Source organism: Lolium rigidum, chromosome 6, assembly GCF_022539505.1.
Source record: "Lolium rigidum isolate FL_2022 chromosome 6, APGP_CSIRO_Lrig_0.1, whole genome shotgun sequence".
NCBI lineage: Eukaryota > Viridiplantae > Streptophyta > Magnoliopsida > Poales > Poaceae > Lolium > Lolium rigidum.
Window position 1 is genome coordinate 97,552,185 of NC_061513.1, and position 16,309 is coordinate 97,568,493.

The window sequence follows — 16,309 nt, forward strand, 5'->3', positions numbered from 1 at the left end:
CGTGAAGCCATCCGGGCCGAGAGCTTTATCACTAGACACAAATTTGATGGTCCCAAGCACCTCCTCCTCCGTACAACTATCCCCCAAGACCCGCAAGGTCGCAAGCAGGGAGGTTTGTTTATGTCCATGCGGACGCAAACTAGGCCCAGATATCTCAGACACAAAGGTGGATAGGCGGTTATTTGCGTCGTCACGTTAGGCCATGTCGTCTTTCCACATGTGCACAAATTAAAGGGCGTGGACCAAATGGATCACCGCGTTGAAGATGCCCTAACTTCTCGTACGTACGTTTAATCAGGTGTCATCACACAATCTCCAATCAAGCAAGTGGTCAATCATGCTACCCAGATCTAATCTTGCTACTACTTCAGTTTATATACATCTCCCTTTTTCTCTCTCTAATAATTTGCTGAAACAAGGTACTGGACGCGCAGATCCTTCACTTGATCTTGTTTTGTTTCGATTGCATCTCTTGATCATGCTATTATTTTTGTTTGTGTTTGGACAAAAAGATGGATGCCCCAGATTTGTCTAAAATAGTGTCGAGATACATCCAAATTTAGATAAATCTGCGATGTCTATTTCGAGACTGAGGAAGTATGATTAAATCCATTTTCTCTATTATTATTAGTATGAAAAGTTAGCCGTGGACGTTCTCTGTTGCTCAGACAGACGACGTACTTCAGCTTTCTGTCTCATTTGCCTTATTTGGACTTTGGACCAATCGATTTTTCAAGTTTCTGTCCAAGAACAGTTCAGTAAATCTAAATAAAAATTCCTCTCCTAGTAGTACAGATTCAGAAGGACTGAAGCTGATAGAATGACATTCTTAAATCTGAAATGTAGCATGCAGACTACAGCAAAAACAGCTAGCTCGAGAATAAAACTCCGCAAGGAACAAAAGTACCGCTAGACCACAAGCCCAGCTTGGACATGATCAGGTGGCCAGTTCTCTCCTCTTCCAATGTTGCCAGCAGTAGATCTGACCGTGGCATGTCAGGATGAAACTCCCCAGAACATGTTTCTGATGAACGCATTTTGAGCTGACAGCGCCTTCCCGGCGTACATCGTCCTGTGCTAGCCAATTAAGCGTAGGGGGAGTACAGAGTATAGAGCGTAACTGATGCTGGGCGTACATGCAGGATGCAGCCAGCCAGCCAGCGGCATACAAGACAAGTACGCGAGACAAGGCAGGGGTGGTGGTTCTGGGGCTTTGAATTCGCCTGCAATTTCGCTGGCGGCCGCTGCTGCGTTTTGATGCCGCTGCCAATAATGCGTCACGCTGCCGTGAATTCGGAGGATCCGCCATTGATTGGCGCTTATCTCGCGCCCAAATTACAGCCCCACCGGCTGCTGCTACAGCGGCAGGAGCGCCGGTAGGGGAAGCATCTTGATCTTCTTCACGTACAACTACGACCCATCGCCTCGTATCTGGCACGTGAAGCCGCAATGATGATGACGACGATGATTCATCCATGCGCTGATGTGCGCCCACTTAGCGGAGAAGACAGATGCGGCACGACCGACAGAGCCGGACGGAGACGTAGAAGAAGCGGCCACCGCTGCTGTAAAAAGTTTATTCTTTCAGTTGGGCAGCGGTGGAGGATGGGTGAAGAGTGGAGAGGGGACATGCAGGACGGGGAGGTGCTGCTGCTGGTTCCGGTAGCAGGGGCAAGACTGAACGGCGACGGAGCAACTGCAGATAGAACGAACGAACGTCCGTCCGTCGTGGTCGTGGCATGGCAGGGCAGAGCAGTAACCAGAACCAACTGAAGCGAGCCGGTGGACGATGATGGAGTGACTGATGGGCGGGACTGCGTGTGGCCCAGCCGGAGCTAGGGGTCGCCACCGACACCGTCCCCGGCTCCACGCAACGAATCAGGGCATCTCCAACGCTACGACCTAAACGGACGCGTCCGGTCGTCCGATTTTGGCTGTTTGGGTCGGCCTCCGGAGACGCGGACAGATGAGGACGTCCGTGGCCTTTTTTATTCCCCAACGCGCAGTGAGACCCAAATTACTGTTCATCTTCTCTAGTACTAGTACTAGTTGGCCAACACGCACGCGGGGCAGGCAGAGGCGACCTTGGCCGACGAGTCCCTCGCCACGCGCATCACGGCGACCTCGGCCGCGACGAGCGCCTCGCGCGTGGAAGGCCCGGACGAGCGAGCAGGGCGAGCGCGTCGGAGTCGGCGCCGGCCCGGCGAGCGAGCAGGTGGCCGTGGAGCCGGCGGCGGCGAGTGTGCAGCGAAGACGCGCGCAGCAGCGCGCGGCGCGGCGGCGAACGCGTCGCGCGCGGCCATGGGCGGCACGGCGACCGCGGCGCGCGGCGGCCATGGGCGGCACGGCGACCGCGACGCGCGCGGCGAGCGCGCGCGCAGCGGCGCGCAGCGCCAGCGCGCGGCGGCGGCAGCAGCGCAGCGCGGCGCGGCATGGCGCGCGCGCGGCGACCGGCGCGCGGCGGCGCATCGGCGGCAGCGCGCGGCGGCGGCAGCGGCGCGCTGCGCGCGTAGCGGGCGCGGCGACGGCGAGCGCTAGGCGCGCGGCGCGGGCGGCGATGCGCGCCGGCGGCGCACGGGCGGCGGCGACCGAGCGCGCGCGCGGCGGCGTGCGCGCGCGCGGCGGCAGCGCGCGCGCGCAGGCGCGCGGCGCGCGGCGCGCGCTGCGCGCGCGAGCGACTAGCCCGACCGGAGGCGGCCACGGAGGCGGCCAGCGGCGGCGCGTCCGAGGCGCGCCGACGGCGCACCGCGTTTTGAGCAGGCGCGGCCGACTTCGCAACGGCGCCGGCAGCCTCTTCACGCCGTGAGAAGAGAGACGGGTAGGGCGGGGGAGGGAGAGGCACCGCTGCCGGGGTCGGGACGGACACACCGGACACGGACGGACGCGCGGACATCGTCCGTGACCACGCAAATCGCTCCCAAATTTTGGCCGGCTTTGGGTCGTGGCGGACCGCGTGGGCCGTCCGTTTTGCATTTGGGTCCGCGCGTTGGGTCGTATTTTTACCCAAACGGACGCGCGGGCTGTCCGTTTTGCGTTTTGCGTCCCCGGGTTGGAGATGCCCTCATCCACCCATCCCACAAGGCCCAGGGCCCAGGCCCGCACCTCACGTGTCCCGTTGCCTTCCTTCGCTGCCCCGCGATTTCGTTAACTACCCCCACGCAGGCAGCGCTAATCGCTCAATCAATCAGTCGGTCCGACCGCGACCCGACGACACAAGTCCGCCATTTGCCGATCCCGATGAAAGTGCCATTCCTGCGTTAATTAATCACGTCGCCTTGCTGCAGCACCTTCCTTGTTTCAGGGGGCAGATTACGTTAATCCAGCCGCGCGAACTCGTGCGTAAAGGCCGTCCTCTGCTCCTCTCCTCTACTCCAGCTGGAAGCAGGAGCCAGAGGAGGTAATCATAGTGGGAGGCTGTATAAAGGCTGGGCTTGTCCCGAGCTCACCGGCGCTGGATCCCCCCGCCGCTGTCTCGTCTTCCTCGCGGGATCCTCACTGGACTGGACTGCTGTCTGTCTCTCACTGCCATTTCCTTCCAGCTCTATCCTCTAGCTAGCTAGGCGCCGCGTCTGATGAGGAGGTGAGCGGAGCCACAGCCAAGAAGGGCCCCGGCATTTCTTTCGGGGGGAGCGCAATGGCGACGTGGTGGGGGCAGGATGCGCGGGTAGGCGGCGTCAGCGGCGGCGGGACGCCCGTGGTGGTCAAGATGCAGACCCCGGACTGGGCCATCTCCGAGGTGCCGCCGTCGCCGGGCTCCCCGGCCGCGGGGGGCAAGGACGGGCGCGGCAAGAACGCGCGCCAGATCACCTGGGTGCTGCTCCTCAAGGCGCACCGCGCGGCGGGCAAGCTCACGGGCGCCGCCTCCGCCGCGCTCTCCGTGGCCGCCGCCGCGCGGCGGCGCGTGGCGGCGGGCCGGACCGACTCCGACTCCGACGCCGACGGGCCGCCGGCGGCGCCCGGGGAGGACAGCCCCGCGGCCAGGTTCTACGGCTTCCTCCGGGGGTTCCTCCTCCTCTCGGTCCTCCTCCTCGCCGCCGACGTCGCCGCGCACGCCCGGGGCTGGCACCTCGTGGGGCTGGACGACGTCGGGGGACTCTTCGCCGCGGGCTACGGGGCCTGGATGCGCGCCCGCGCCGCCTACCTCGGCCCGGCGCTGCAGTTCCTCACCAACGCCTGCGTCGTGCTCTTCATGATCCAGAGCGCCGACCGACTCGTCCTCTGCCTCGGCTGCTTCTGGATCAAGCTCAGGGGGATCAAGCCCGTGCCCCTCTCATCCCCCGGCAAGGATGCGGACGACGTCGAGACCGGCATCGAGGAGTTCCCCATGGTGCTCGTGCAGATTCCAATGTGCAACGAGAAAGAGGTGAGCTACTAAGCAAATTCCCACTTTCTTGCCTCCTAATTTCCTGTGCTTGTAATGCAGCTCGGGATTGGGCGTCCAGTCCCCAGTCCGCATTGGCCGTTGCAGAGATCCAAAGATTCGGATTTGAGCTGCAATTTGGGGACCTCAACGGGTGGATAGGAACTAGTGTAGTGTAGGGCAGTTTAGATTGGGTTATCTTGGGTGTAGTGCCGCCCACGCTTAATACTGGCCTCTATCACTTTGGGATTGGAGTGCTGCTCACTACAAGATAGAATGAAACGGTTCCTCTTTTTCACCAAACTCCAAAGTGGAATTGTTTGGTGGACTGAAAATTCGGTTTCGGGGTTGGAGGATTTGGACCAAATGGTTTCATTTTTGGGGATGCGGTGCTTGAGTGTTTCTAAAGAACACTTGTGTCTTGCTAGTTTTGCAACTTCTTTTCTGTTCCATGACACACTCTAGATGTCGCTGTCAATTGGCTCATTCCTTTCAAGTAGACGCCAATATAAAGCTTCGTTTTAAACGATCCTACATCAGGGAAATCCGGAGTAAACTGTGCAATTCATTTTGTAACCTGCATCAAATGTAGCTCATTCCTTTGATTGATGTGCATGTTTGCAGGTGTATCAGCAATCCATAGGAGCTGTCTGCAACCTGGACTGGCCAAGATCCAACTTCTTGGTGCAGGTGCTGGATGATTCCGACGATGTCGTGACTTCAGCTCTCATCAAAGAGGAGGTTGAGAAATGGCAACGGGAGGGTGTCCAGATATTGTACAGACACCGGGTGATCCGTGACGGCTACAAGGCTGGAAACCTCAAGTCGGCCATGAACTGCAGCTACGTGAAGGATTACGAGTTTGTTGTCATCTTTGACGCTGATTTCCAACCACAAGAAGACTTCCTAAAGCTAACTGTGCCCCATTTCAAGGTTAGCTGAATTTTTTCACACATACGCGTTATGTTCTTATCTAAGGGCGACTCCGTGTAAGTTCTTTCATCTGACTAGCTGTGTGTGGGACTTCCAGGGCAAAGAGGATGTTGGACTAGTTCAGGCAAGGTGGTCTTTTGTAAACAAGGACGAGAACTTATTAACTAGGCTGCAATATATAAATCTGTGCTTCCACTTTGAGGTGGAGCAGCAGGTTAATGGGGCGTTCCTCAATTTCTTTGGGTTCAACGGAACCGCTGGAGTGTGGAGAATCAAGGCACTCGAGGACTCTGGAGGATGGATGGAGAGGACAACAGTTGAAGACATGGATATTGCTGTCCGAGCACATCTCAAGGGATGGAAGTTTCTGTATCTTAACGATGTTGAGGTACAAAAATAAACTCTTATGTTTTTTTTTGAAATTTCTGTATGTTTTTTATGAAAATTATATTTAATATTAAAATTGCAATGAATCATTCAAACTGTGGTACACGATTTCCTTTTCAGTGCCAGTGTGAATTGCCGGAGTCATATGAAGCATACAGAAAGCAACAACATCGATGGCATTCTGGTCCGATGCAGTTATTCAGACTCTGCTTTATGGACATCATCAAATCAAAGGTACTTCATCTTGTTATATGAAGCATGCCATCTAAATTATATTTCTCTTGTAAATACACTTGATTGTCCTTTTTTTGCCATCGAGAATATTTTTGCTGCATTCAGTACAGTTGATTAAGGCACACTGGCAGGATGATTATTTTCCAGAAAGCACCAGTAGGATATATGTTTGCAGGTTTTCAGCACTAAATTATACAGTTATGTAAACTTTGTTCTGGTTGAAGTTCAGTCAATTAAAATCATGTAGCATCAACATAGGTTGCAGTACCAAACTAATTATCGGGTTGTTACTTTTGTGGCTTGAGCTGTCCCTGCTTCCATCCTGGTCCTTCACAATATAGGACACTTGTTTGTATTATGCCGCAGAACGGGAAAAGGATGTTATTTGGCATTTTCTTCCATAACAACCACCTTTGTTGTGGTGGTTCTATATTGAACATATAATTATATTTACTTTTTGACTTGTTTGCTTTCCTAAATTCCGTTATTGTCAAGGCTCGCCATTCACATTTTTTCTGCACATATCTTTTGACATTTTAATTAAGTTTATTTGGTCAAATCTCGCATACAGTCAAATCTGCGATAAACTCTATTAGAATGCAAATAAACTGGTCATGTGTGAATTGTGACAAAACGCAACTTAGTTTTGAGACGCATGCTTTTTGTTTGTCATTTTCTATTTAACACTTGATCAGCATGCTTAAGTTTCACATTTTAGCCCCACTTATTTACGTATCATTGCATGAGGGATGATAATGACATTACTTACCTCTGTTGCAGATTGGTTTTTGGAAGAAGTTCAACCTCATATTCCTTTTCTTTCTCCTCCGCAAACTTATTTTGCCCTTCTATTCCTTCACACTTTTCTGTGTTATCCTTCCCATGACAATGTTTGCTCCTGAAGCTGAGCTACCTGCTTGGGTAGTGTGCTACATTCCAGCAATCATGTCCTTACTTAACATACTCCCAGCCCCAAAGTCCTTCCCATTCATTGTACCCTACCTTTTGTTCGAGAACACCATGTCAGTGACCAAATTCAACGCCATGATCTCTGGCTTGTTCCAGCTCGGGAGTGCCTATGAGTGGGTTGTCACCAAGAAATCAGGCCGTTCTTCTGAGGGCGATCTTGTCGCCCTTGTCGAGAATGAGAAGCAATCTAAGCACCAGAGAGTAGGGTCTGCGCCCAATCTTGACTCCCTAGCAAAGGAGGAGTCCCGCCCTAAAGTGGATCCCCAAAAGAAGAAACACAATAGGTTATACAGGAAAGAACTAGCACTCTCCTTCCTTCTCTTGACAGCGGCTGCCCGCAGCTTGCTGTCGGTTCAAGGCATACATTTCTACTTCCTTCTGTTCCAAGGAGTCTCGTTCTTGCTGGTCGGACTCGATCTTATTGGCGAGCAAGTCGAGTGATAGGATACAAGGAGTATAATGGGATTTTTCTTTCTTCATTTGAAGCGCGTCGAATATGCCAAACCATACACGATTTGAAGCATACCGTACGCGAGAAGCTCATGCTGATGGTCCTCGCTTGTAAGGGGGTTACAGTCGGATCAGAGACACTGAAATGTTGGTTGGGGTTGTAGATATATTGGCCTGGGACTCGGCCTGTGAGGTATAGTCCTTGATGTCTCATTCTTTTGTAAGAATCTTTCAGTGGTTAACTAGATTGGGTTATTTTCTTCTTGACAGTTTACCTTCAAATGGAGTGATACTGCTGTCGCGTCTGTAATGTACTTTGGCCCGGTACTACGAATGCATAGTGATACTTGTTCTGCAGCACACCATGAAATGTTTCTGCGTTGCCTGTTGTATTTCGTGAATATGATCAACGGAATGAGAGGAATATTACTTTAGCTTTTGTCACATCCTGAAAGGGACAATTAGACTAAGTTTCAGGGCTTTGTTCCCTTGGATTTGCGAACAGTCCATGTGGCCGCGAATAGGAAATACCTTGTGTGATTGTCCTCTGCGACGAACTGTTGATGCTGTTATGCTGTCGTCTTCAACACTTGCAGTCTGGTACCATGCTACTTTGGTGGAGCAGTTCGGTAATGAGAAATATATATATGTGTCGAACAGTTGTGTTACTGTATGCTGCCAAAGTGAACGAAAGGTGGGTAACATGCTTGCCAACACGCTCGGACCTGCGCACAGCGTGTGCGTGTCCCCTGGTAGTGAAAAGGAGCCGAAAGAAGTCTCCCTCCCGCATGCTCATAACGGCTTCTTGTCATCTTCAAAGTTCACCAACGTTAAATTGAATTTATATTTATATATATCAGTCCATTCCGAATTATAAACTGTTCTTGTAACTTTTTCTAAACTATATGTATCCAAACGTATTTCCGTGTGTTGTTTACTCATTTCCAGTCATATGTAATTCATATTGTAATATCTAGAACATCTTATAATTTGAAATACAGGAATTATTATTTAGTGAAGTACTACCTCTGTTTGAAAATGTAAACCTTTTAAAAAGCTAGTTTAGCTTTCTAAAAAGGATGCGACTAGTTGAGAACTAACTTAGTTCTCAGTAGAATGACATCATCGAATCTCAGTTGCAACCCATGCAACAACTCATCATTAGAACGGATCACAAATCAAGTCTAACAGTTTGGAGGTATTTTTCGTAGTTGAAATCTCATTTGCAACTGTTTTTTTTTAGTTGCAACGATACTCACAACTCAAGTGCACGAATCACGATGCAAATCCGACATTACAACAGCTATTGAAAACTAGCATTTCCCTTCTAAAAGGTTTTTTTTTTTACAATGTGCACATATTTTGTTTTCGATAAAGGGCGCTTCATTACTCAAAATTAAGCATTACACCCAGCCTCTGCATAACTAAGATGCACACAGCCGTTCAAGTATCAAGTCTGAGAAAATAAAAGAGATCGATCGAAAGAGCCAAACAAGACTATGCTATGTTGGCTTCAATCCGCCTAATATGCAGCCATCCATATCGGGAAAGAAACTCCTTGGCCGTGTTCTCCAACCGTGTAGACACCTTCATAAAGAGGTCTCGGTCCTCCAAGCGCTGAAGTGGCGACCATGAACGGAGCAAAGCCGTACATCGGTAAATAACCTGCATAAGAGAAGAATTCTTGTCATTGAAAACCTTGTCATTTCTACATAGCCATAGCGTCCATACGACTGCAATTGCGCCCACTCTGATAAGCGTTTTATACCTAGTATCTACCCTATTTAGCCAGTTGCCAAAAATATTTGCAATGCTACGAGGTATAAGGTAGAACCCATCTGAATGATTGACCATATAGATCTAGCAAACCTACAATTGAAAAAAAGATGTTTTATTGTCTCATCTTGATGACAAAAAACACATTTCTTACAACCGTGTCAGTTGCATTTAACAAGGTTGTCTTTGGTTAAAATCACACCGCGACGAAGGTACCATGCAAAAAACTTTCGTTTTCAGTGATATCTTCATCTTCCAAATGTACTTATTATTGATAACCGGTTGATTAGGAATGGTAAGCGCCCTATAGAAAGAATTGACCGAGAAAACACCGTTCTTGGTGAGGCTCCATCGGAATTCATCAGTCCTCTTAGATAATTGTATTGAAGCTAACCTCGTCTGGGCCTCAAGTATAAATAGGAACCTAAATTTGCTTCCATGAGGATTTGAACTCAGGTGCTGGGTTTGTACATCCACTCCCCCAACCAGTTGAGCTAGGCTCACTTCCCACAATGTGAACATATTGATATACATTACATGTATTCATAAACATACCAATACATAGTTGGTCATATACAAGGAACAAAACACAAGAAGGATACAAACGGATGAAACTACCATCACCTTAACTACCAAGCATACACATCCTCCACCATCTCCGCAGAAGAAGAGCACCAGCAGTTTGTCTCCACTCTTTGACCTTGAAGAAACCATTAACCAGGAGGTCTTAACGAGCCATGATATCCACCAACCTCGTAAGATTGGATCTAGCCAGATAAGATACATCGGCCGGAGGAGTCCCCATAGCCTCTTCAACGCCGGATCCGGTGCCAGCGCCACCCTTCCATTCAGGTAGCCGGATCCCCTCCTTTTTCCACAAACGCACAACAATCAAGACCGCCGCATTCCAAGAAAAACCCATCCCTACTGCCACGCCACAACGTGGTGCTAGATTGGAACCACTCCAACAACTTGGACTCCACAAGCCTCTCCCTAGCGTCAGCAACACCTCCGACGAACAGAGACACTGGAAGACCATTATTCCTAAAAGCACCATCAACATCTGCCCCACCATGTCGCTGACAGATAAACCTCGAAAATATAGGACTAAAAACACAAACACACGAATGAGAACCAGACCTCCCCTCCCCCTGGTGATGCCAGGCCGTTGATCGGAGGGGGAAGAGGAGCGATAGTCTCGCCACGAGAGACCTAGAACCTCCCGGAGTGTTTGTTTCTCGCGAAACTGCGGTGGTTAGCCGAGCAGAAAAAAAAAGATTTATATTTCGAAACAGAGTAATACTACTCCTACATGAATCCAAAATTGGACCAGGAAATACTCACGGGTCTAGCCCGGGTCTAGCTAGCTAGAGTGCTTGACGCATCATAGCTCATAATGAAACATGGAAGACACTTGTGTTCCACATGATCAACGACAGGTCGATCGAGGCTGCCTCCATTAATTTGTCACACATCAGGGTGTCCTTTGCTTTCTCCAGAGAACCACGTTAGTACGGCGTATCGACCGGACGCATGTCTACCAGACAACGACGGTTTAACCGCTGGCCGGCCGTGCGCGCATACATCTTGCAGCCTAGCTACATCGATTACGATCATGCAGGCCGTGGTTTATGCACACTGTGCTAGACATCACTCTCGATCGCTCGCTCTCACCGACGACCACTTGATCTCAGGCAAGCGCTGAGTAAGCAAAACACAGCACGTGATGGAGGGCATGCAACCAAGCCACCAGACATGTTATGGGACATATTTATATTCATCTCGTGCAACATGCATGGAACACACTGTGCATTGTGTCCGCCAAATAGCACTATGAAACTAGACTATTCTAGCCAGCTGAGTCGGCCGCTTATTCGCCCTAAATATAGCAACCAACAATAATCATCGCTTTCTAAAAAAAAACAATAATCATCGCCAACTGAGCTCAGTTTGTCAAGTTCCTTGCGGTGGAATGATCTCGCTGGGTTCTAAGTTCGTTGACTTGGCATGGGTATTTGCATTTAGCTATGTTTATTTAAAAAGTTAACCGTCGGCCTCTTCTTCTCCACCGTCTCCCATGGCACCATGGGAGCCAGACATTCTCCCAATAAGCACAATTATTAAGCCCAGCACCAATATTACGCCTACGACCCAACATGATACAATCCAAGTGACGGAGTGAGCCTACACACCAAACCCACACTACATTGGAGGCGACTATATATATAGGATAGACGACGGTAGATGGTGGCAATAGAACTATATAGTAATCCTCTCCTTCCTCCGACTGTCCTCCGAAGTTCATCCCTCCTCGCAGGAATTCACAAGAGAGCGCCAAATATTCAAACCATAAATAAATTAGAGCTAAGATCAGAGCCATTGGATATGGATTCCACCCACCCCCACCATATCGCCCATGGAAGCGCCACCGTGAGATCATGGAAAAGCCTCACTAATGAAAGCAAGGCCATCTACGAGGTGATTTAGAAGAAGATGGCCAATTCCATGACAAATCTCAAATCCCACCCCATCTTTGCCAGCCAGAACGCCATTAAGACATATGTGCTCTCCGCCATCAAGGATATGGAGTTGTCCACATATGACACTGTAAGGGTACATTGCCCCTATGTGTGGTTTTGGTAATTAATGACAACCCCTATGGACTAATGCTTTCATTGAGTTTATATGAAGGAATATTTCATAGGTACTACTTGTAGTCCATGTGTTGGATTCAAGTATGGATACCATGAAGATAAAGATATACCTTGAGTATTGGCATCAAGATCATCGATTTGAAGATATATATGTGATATGATGAAGAAGAAGAAATGAAGATGTAGTTCTTGTGTGGAACTCAATATTAGCCATGCTCTAGCTTATGTGTTAAACAATGAATGATTATGATCTTGAGTTGTTGATCACAAGTGAAGAATTCAAGATATGGCTCTAAGTCGGTGTCATGATAGTCTCATGAGTTGAGCTATGGTTGACTAAGATTTAGAGCATGCAAACAAATGAAGAAGTTCTTTATACACCTTAAGATAGTATGATAGAGCATGAGCAGATACGAGGTTCACCAATACAAAGAGTGAAGAATAGATTCAAGTTTAGTCAACACATGAAGCATGCAGAATGTGCCACGTGAAGTCATGTGGTATGGTAAGCTTTGTCAATTATGCTTTATGAACTAATCCATCATATATGTGATCTTGTGTTGTCTATGTGGGTTAGGTATCTTTCCATGGTCATGCATCAAAAGTGAGATCTCATATAGCCCATGAGAGGATAACATCAAGTGGTGATCGTCATCAAGGCTGAGTTGGGCAAGTTCAAGTTGAGCATCTCAAGAGGATCTCATGCTTGAAGGTTGCCATCCATTTAGTGATATTGGACATGTGAAGATGTGCTTAATAAGGCTATCCCATAATGGCGTATGGGGATAAAATTATGAGTCTTCACGAAACAACAATGATCAAGTGATGCACTCCGGCTTGATGGAACTTGAAGCATTATCATCAAGATCAAGCGGGTTGCACAAGGAAAAGGTATGGCCTTGCTAGGTTTTCCTTTTACCGGTCTCAAGGTGGTTGTTGGGAGACCGAGTTATAGGATAAATAGCCATACTATCAAGAGGTGGTTGGGTAACTTGATCACATCGTCTAAGGGAGCTCAATCCTTTGCACAATTTGCATATCCCTATTGCTTCTTGGTGTTTCTCTGTGTGAGGTTCTTGAGCTTGTTGCTAGCTTTTCAACAAGCCCAAGTTCATCGAAAACGGAATCCGCATGCATTTTCTATTGCGTTTTCGAGTTTGGACGTCTTTATCGTTTCTTGACGGTGGGAGGCTCCCTCTCTTAAATCATCTAAAAATATTCTGTGAGGAGTCCCAATCAATATTTCCAACAAAATTGGTTTTGGGTCAATCGGAGTTCAGGAGCATTTTCTATTTAAAAAGAAAAAGGAAAAGGTTTTGGGCTTTCAGGGGTCATGCGGTTTCCGGTCCACAGCCCGGTCCCGCTGAGCCTGCCACCGGCCCATCCGGTGCACACCTTCCCACTCCAGGGGGTGTCCCAGCCCATGTCCGACACCTCGCCCGGTGGCCACCGGACCGGCCGGCCCAACGCCCGGTGGACCGCCCCTCCCGTTGGTTGGGCCCTTTTTGCTGCTGCGCGGCCTGCCTGCCCAGTCTGACCTGTCAGTCGGCGCTGGCGGCCTGTGCGCCGGCCTGGTGGACCGGCTGGCCAGCTGGGTTGTTTTTATGCCCGATTTTCTCCCCAACGGCTCTATTTTTCCTAGGCTATAGATATGTCTTCTTCCACCTTAGGCTGGGCAAGTTCTTCCACTCTCTCTCCTCCATTGTTGACTTTGAAGAACTTGCCCTATCTCTTGATTTCCCCCATGATTTTTGCTCATTCTTGAGGGATCTAAGAGAGGAGATCTAGATCTACAATCCCCACCAATCCATTTCTCCTCTAAGTGAGGGGAACCCTTTGGATCTAGATCTTGGAGTCATTTGTTGATTTCCTTCATTGTTCTTCCTCTCTAATCTCATCCTAGCATTTGTTGCTTTGGTGGGATTTGAGTGTGAAGGATTTGAACACATTTGGTGTTCTTTCTTTGCATCATTGCATAGTGTTGAGCTCCCCACCACGATTAGTTCGAGTGAGAGACCGTGAGATTGTTACTCTTGGAGGGTGACCTCCTAGTTGGCTTGGTTGGTGTCCCGGTGACCTCCTTCATGGAAGGTTGTGAAGGGGCTCCGGTTTCTCCTTCGTGGAGCTTGTGAAGTGGTTGTGGAGCTTGCCAACTCCAGAGTGGAGGAAAAGCTAACCATAAGGAAAGGGGCTATTCCTTCGTGGGATAGGCTCGGAGAAGATGGTGATCCTTCGTGGCGTTGGGAAATCCTTCGTGGGATCCCCACCTCTTCAAACGTGACGTACCTTCTTGCAAAGGAAGGGAACACGGGAATACATCTTCGTCTCCGTGTGTCTCGGTTATTTCTATATCCGAGTTTACTTTCCCTTGTGATAGCCATCGAGCTTGAAGTATTTATTATATCTTGCTATCACTTGTTGTTCATATATATATTATGCCTATCTTGCTTAGCTCTAGTTGTTATTGTTGCACTTAGTTCAGCCTAGCATATTTAGGGTTTGTTCTTGTAAAATAAACGTTGGTTTAATTCCGCATTCTTACAAGCCAAATCCGCAAGAGTTTTTAAAACGCCTATTCACCCCCTCTATGCGACATCTCGTTCTTTCAGACGCCAAGTAGGAGCTTCGCCAGGAGCTCACTAACTTGCATACCACTTTGGATCCTGGCACCTGCTCCGCAGACGCAAGTTTGCCCCACTAGGATGCAACGGGTACAATATCTGGCCCCGATGGGCACCACAGATCCTCATCGACAAGGGGGGTGGAACGCCAACCATCACATTTTATGTTCCTCCTCCAGTGAACCAATGCTTGAAGGAGTTGATGCCCTAGATGCAATAATATGTGATTATTTATTCATAACTCCATGTTCATTGTTAAGGTTTATTTCTTTATGAGATTCAAAGGAAAGCTCACAAACACATGTAGAGCGATAAACAAGACATTATTCCTAGTCCTACCGCTAATACTAGCTCATGTGTTCTATGGTGATCATGTTTTTTTTATCATGGGCATATGTAACAATGATTCCATAAACAATAAGAGTACATTGTTATCTAAAGAAGGGTACTAACCGACCCACTTATGTGATATACTATGAGATGGTTTCATCATACATTATTAGTATTATCATCATGTTGTTATCTTATAAGAGTATGAATCCTCAAACCACGAGAATATGAAGTGTCCTCGCGCCAGAGTGTATGCTTTGATTGCCATCAAACCCGTGAATGGGTAAATATAAGGATGATATTCAGGTATATTCAAAAGTATGTATGTATACTTGGATAGTTCAAGACTAGTATATATTATCCTCTTGGCGATGGAGAGATATACTCTGGGTCCTCTCGATATTGTGATGCCACATAATCGTGTGAGCATACACTTCTTGATGGCGATCACGAGGACATCATAATACATGAACGAGTAAAGTGAATGAAACCGGAATGAGGATAACAAGTATAGTGATCAAATAGTTAATTCACGGGGATACCTAAGTCTCACCTTGGGTTATCATTAGTATCGAGAGGGAATGTGATTAACATACATATTAACAAAAGGTTTGCTCAAAGTTATTCGTGCATGCCCGTGAGCCATTACGAACATCCATGTCCCTCTATTTGTTATTGATATGAAAGATCATATAGGGATGGCAATTTATTGTAACCACATCATGGGATCACATAGCATAATACTACAACATGGATTATCCAATGGTTTGCTGAGAATGCCATCCTTCAACCATTTAATTAGTTCCATGTATGTCTGTTGATAATTTGTTATCAATCTTCTTAGAGTGTAACCACAAAATACAAAAGAATGTTTTAAAACATAAAAATTACTACTGAGATTTTTCACAAATTTTTGCAGCACAGCACAGGAAATCTGTCTCAACAGAATCAATCCGTAAAGATTGAATTATTAGATCTGTCTACGTACCTCAAATCAGAAAAGTCAGAACTAACGAAAGTTAGATAGCAAGCACTACTATGCACTCAAGAAATTTCAGATCAAGATCAAGTTCTGGTGATTTTTAAAATTTTCTACAATGGAGCACAGGAAATCTGTTTCTAGGCAGCATAGTGACAAACTTGCATAACAAACTAGGGGTTATCTATACATTCTATTTACAGCGGGATATGTACACTATATACACTATATACAATATTTACAAGTTTTTAATGAAAAGCTTCCATGGAAAGAAGTGTTTTGGTTTCGCATGCATGAACACAAGTGTTCAAGGTCGACCCCCACTTCACCATTACTCATCTTTCCAATCACTTTTCTTTTCTAAAAACATTTTTTTATTTTTTTATATAAGAAGTACAACTAATTTTTTTTGTAATTTGCATTTCCTATCCATACAAGAGATAGAGAAAAACTAGGTACAGAATGTAAAACTACTTAGAGATAAAGCAAACAAGTGCACACGAAAATATTCACCTACGCTATGGCTCCCGGCAACGGCGCCAGAAAAGGTCTTGATAACTCACAAGTATAGGGGATCGCGTGTAGCCTTTTCGATCAGTAAGAGTGTCGAACCCAA

The 16,309-nt window shown here is 47.8% G+C and overlaps 1 protein-coding gene across 1 annotated transcript; it reads left to right on the top strand.

Moving 5' to 3' along the window:
* Positions 1-3,634: 3,634 nt before the first annotated feature.
* Positions 3,635-7,714, top strand: LOC124661175 (probable xyloglucan glycosyltransferase 1). The gene is made up of 5 exons (XM_047199032.1): positions 3,635-4,363; positions 4,985-5,293; positions 5,391-5,681; positions 5,801-5,914; positions 6,695-7,714. Exons 1-5 carry the CDS (start codon positions 3,635-3,637, stop codon positions 7,322-7,324), a joined length of 2,073 nt encoding a protein of 690 aa, XP_047054988.1. The 3' UTR covers positions 7,325-7,714.
* The last annotated feature ends 8,595 nt before the right edge of the window (positions 7,715-16,309 follow it).

Bases quoted from the DNA above. Each gene is read 5' to 3' on its own strand.
- LOC124661175 (XM_047199032.1), top strand. From the start codon at position 3,635: ATGGCGACGTGGTGGGGGCAGGATGCGCGGGTAGGCGGCGTCAGCGGC. The intron at 4,364-4,984 runs GTGAGCTACTAA...GCATGTTTGCAG, and splicing joins CAATGTGCAACGAGAAAGAG to GTGTATCAGCAATCCATAGG. The intron at 5,294-5,390 runs GTTAGCTGAATT...TGGGACTTCCAG, and splicing joins TAACTGTGCCCCATTTCAAG to GGCAAAGAGGATGTTGGACT.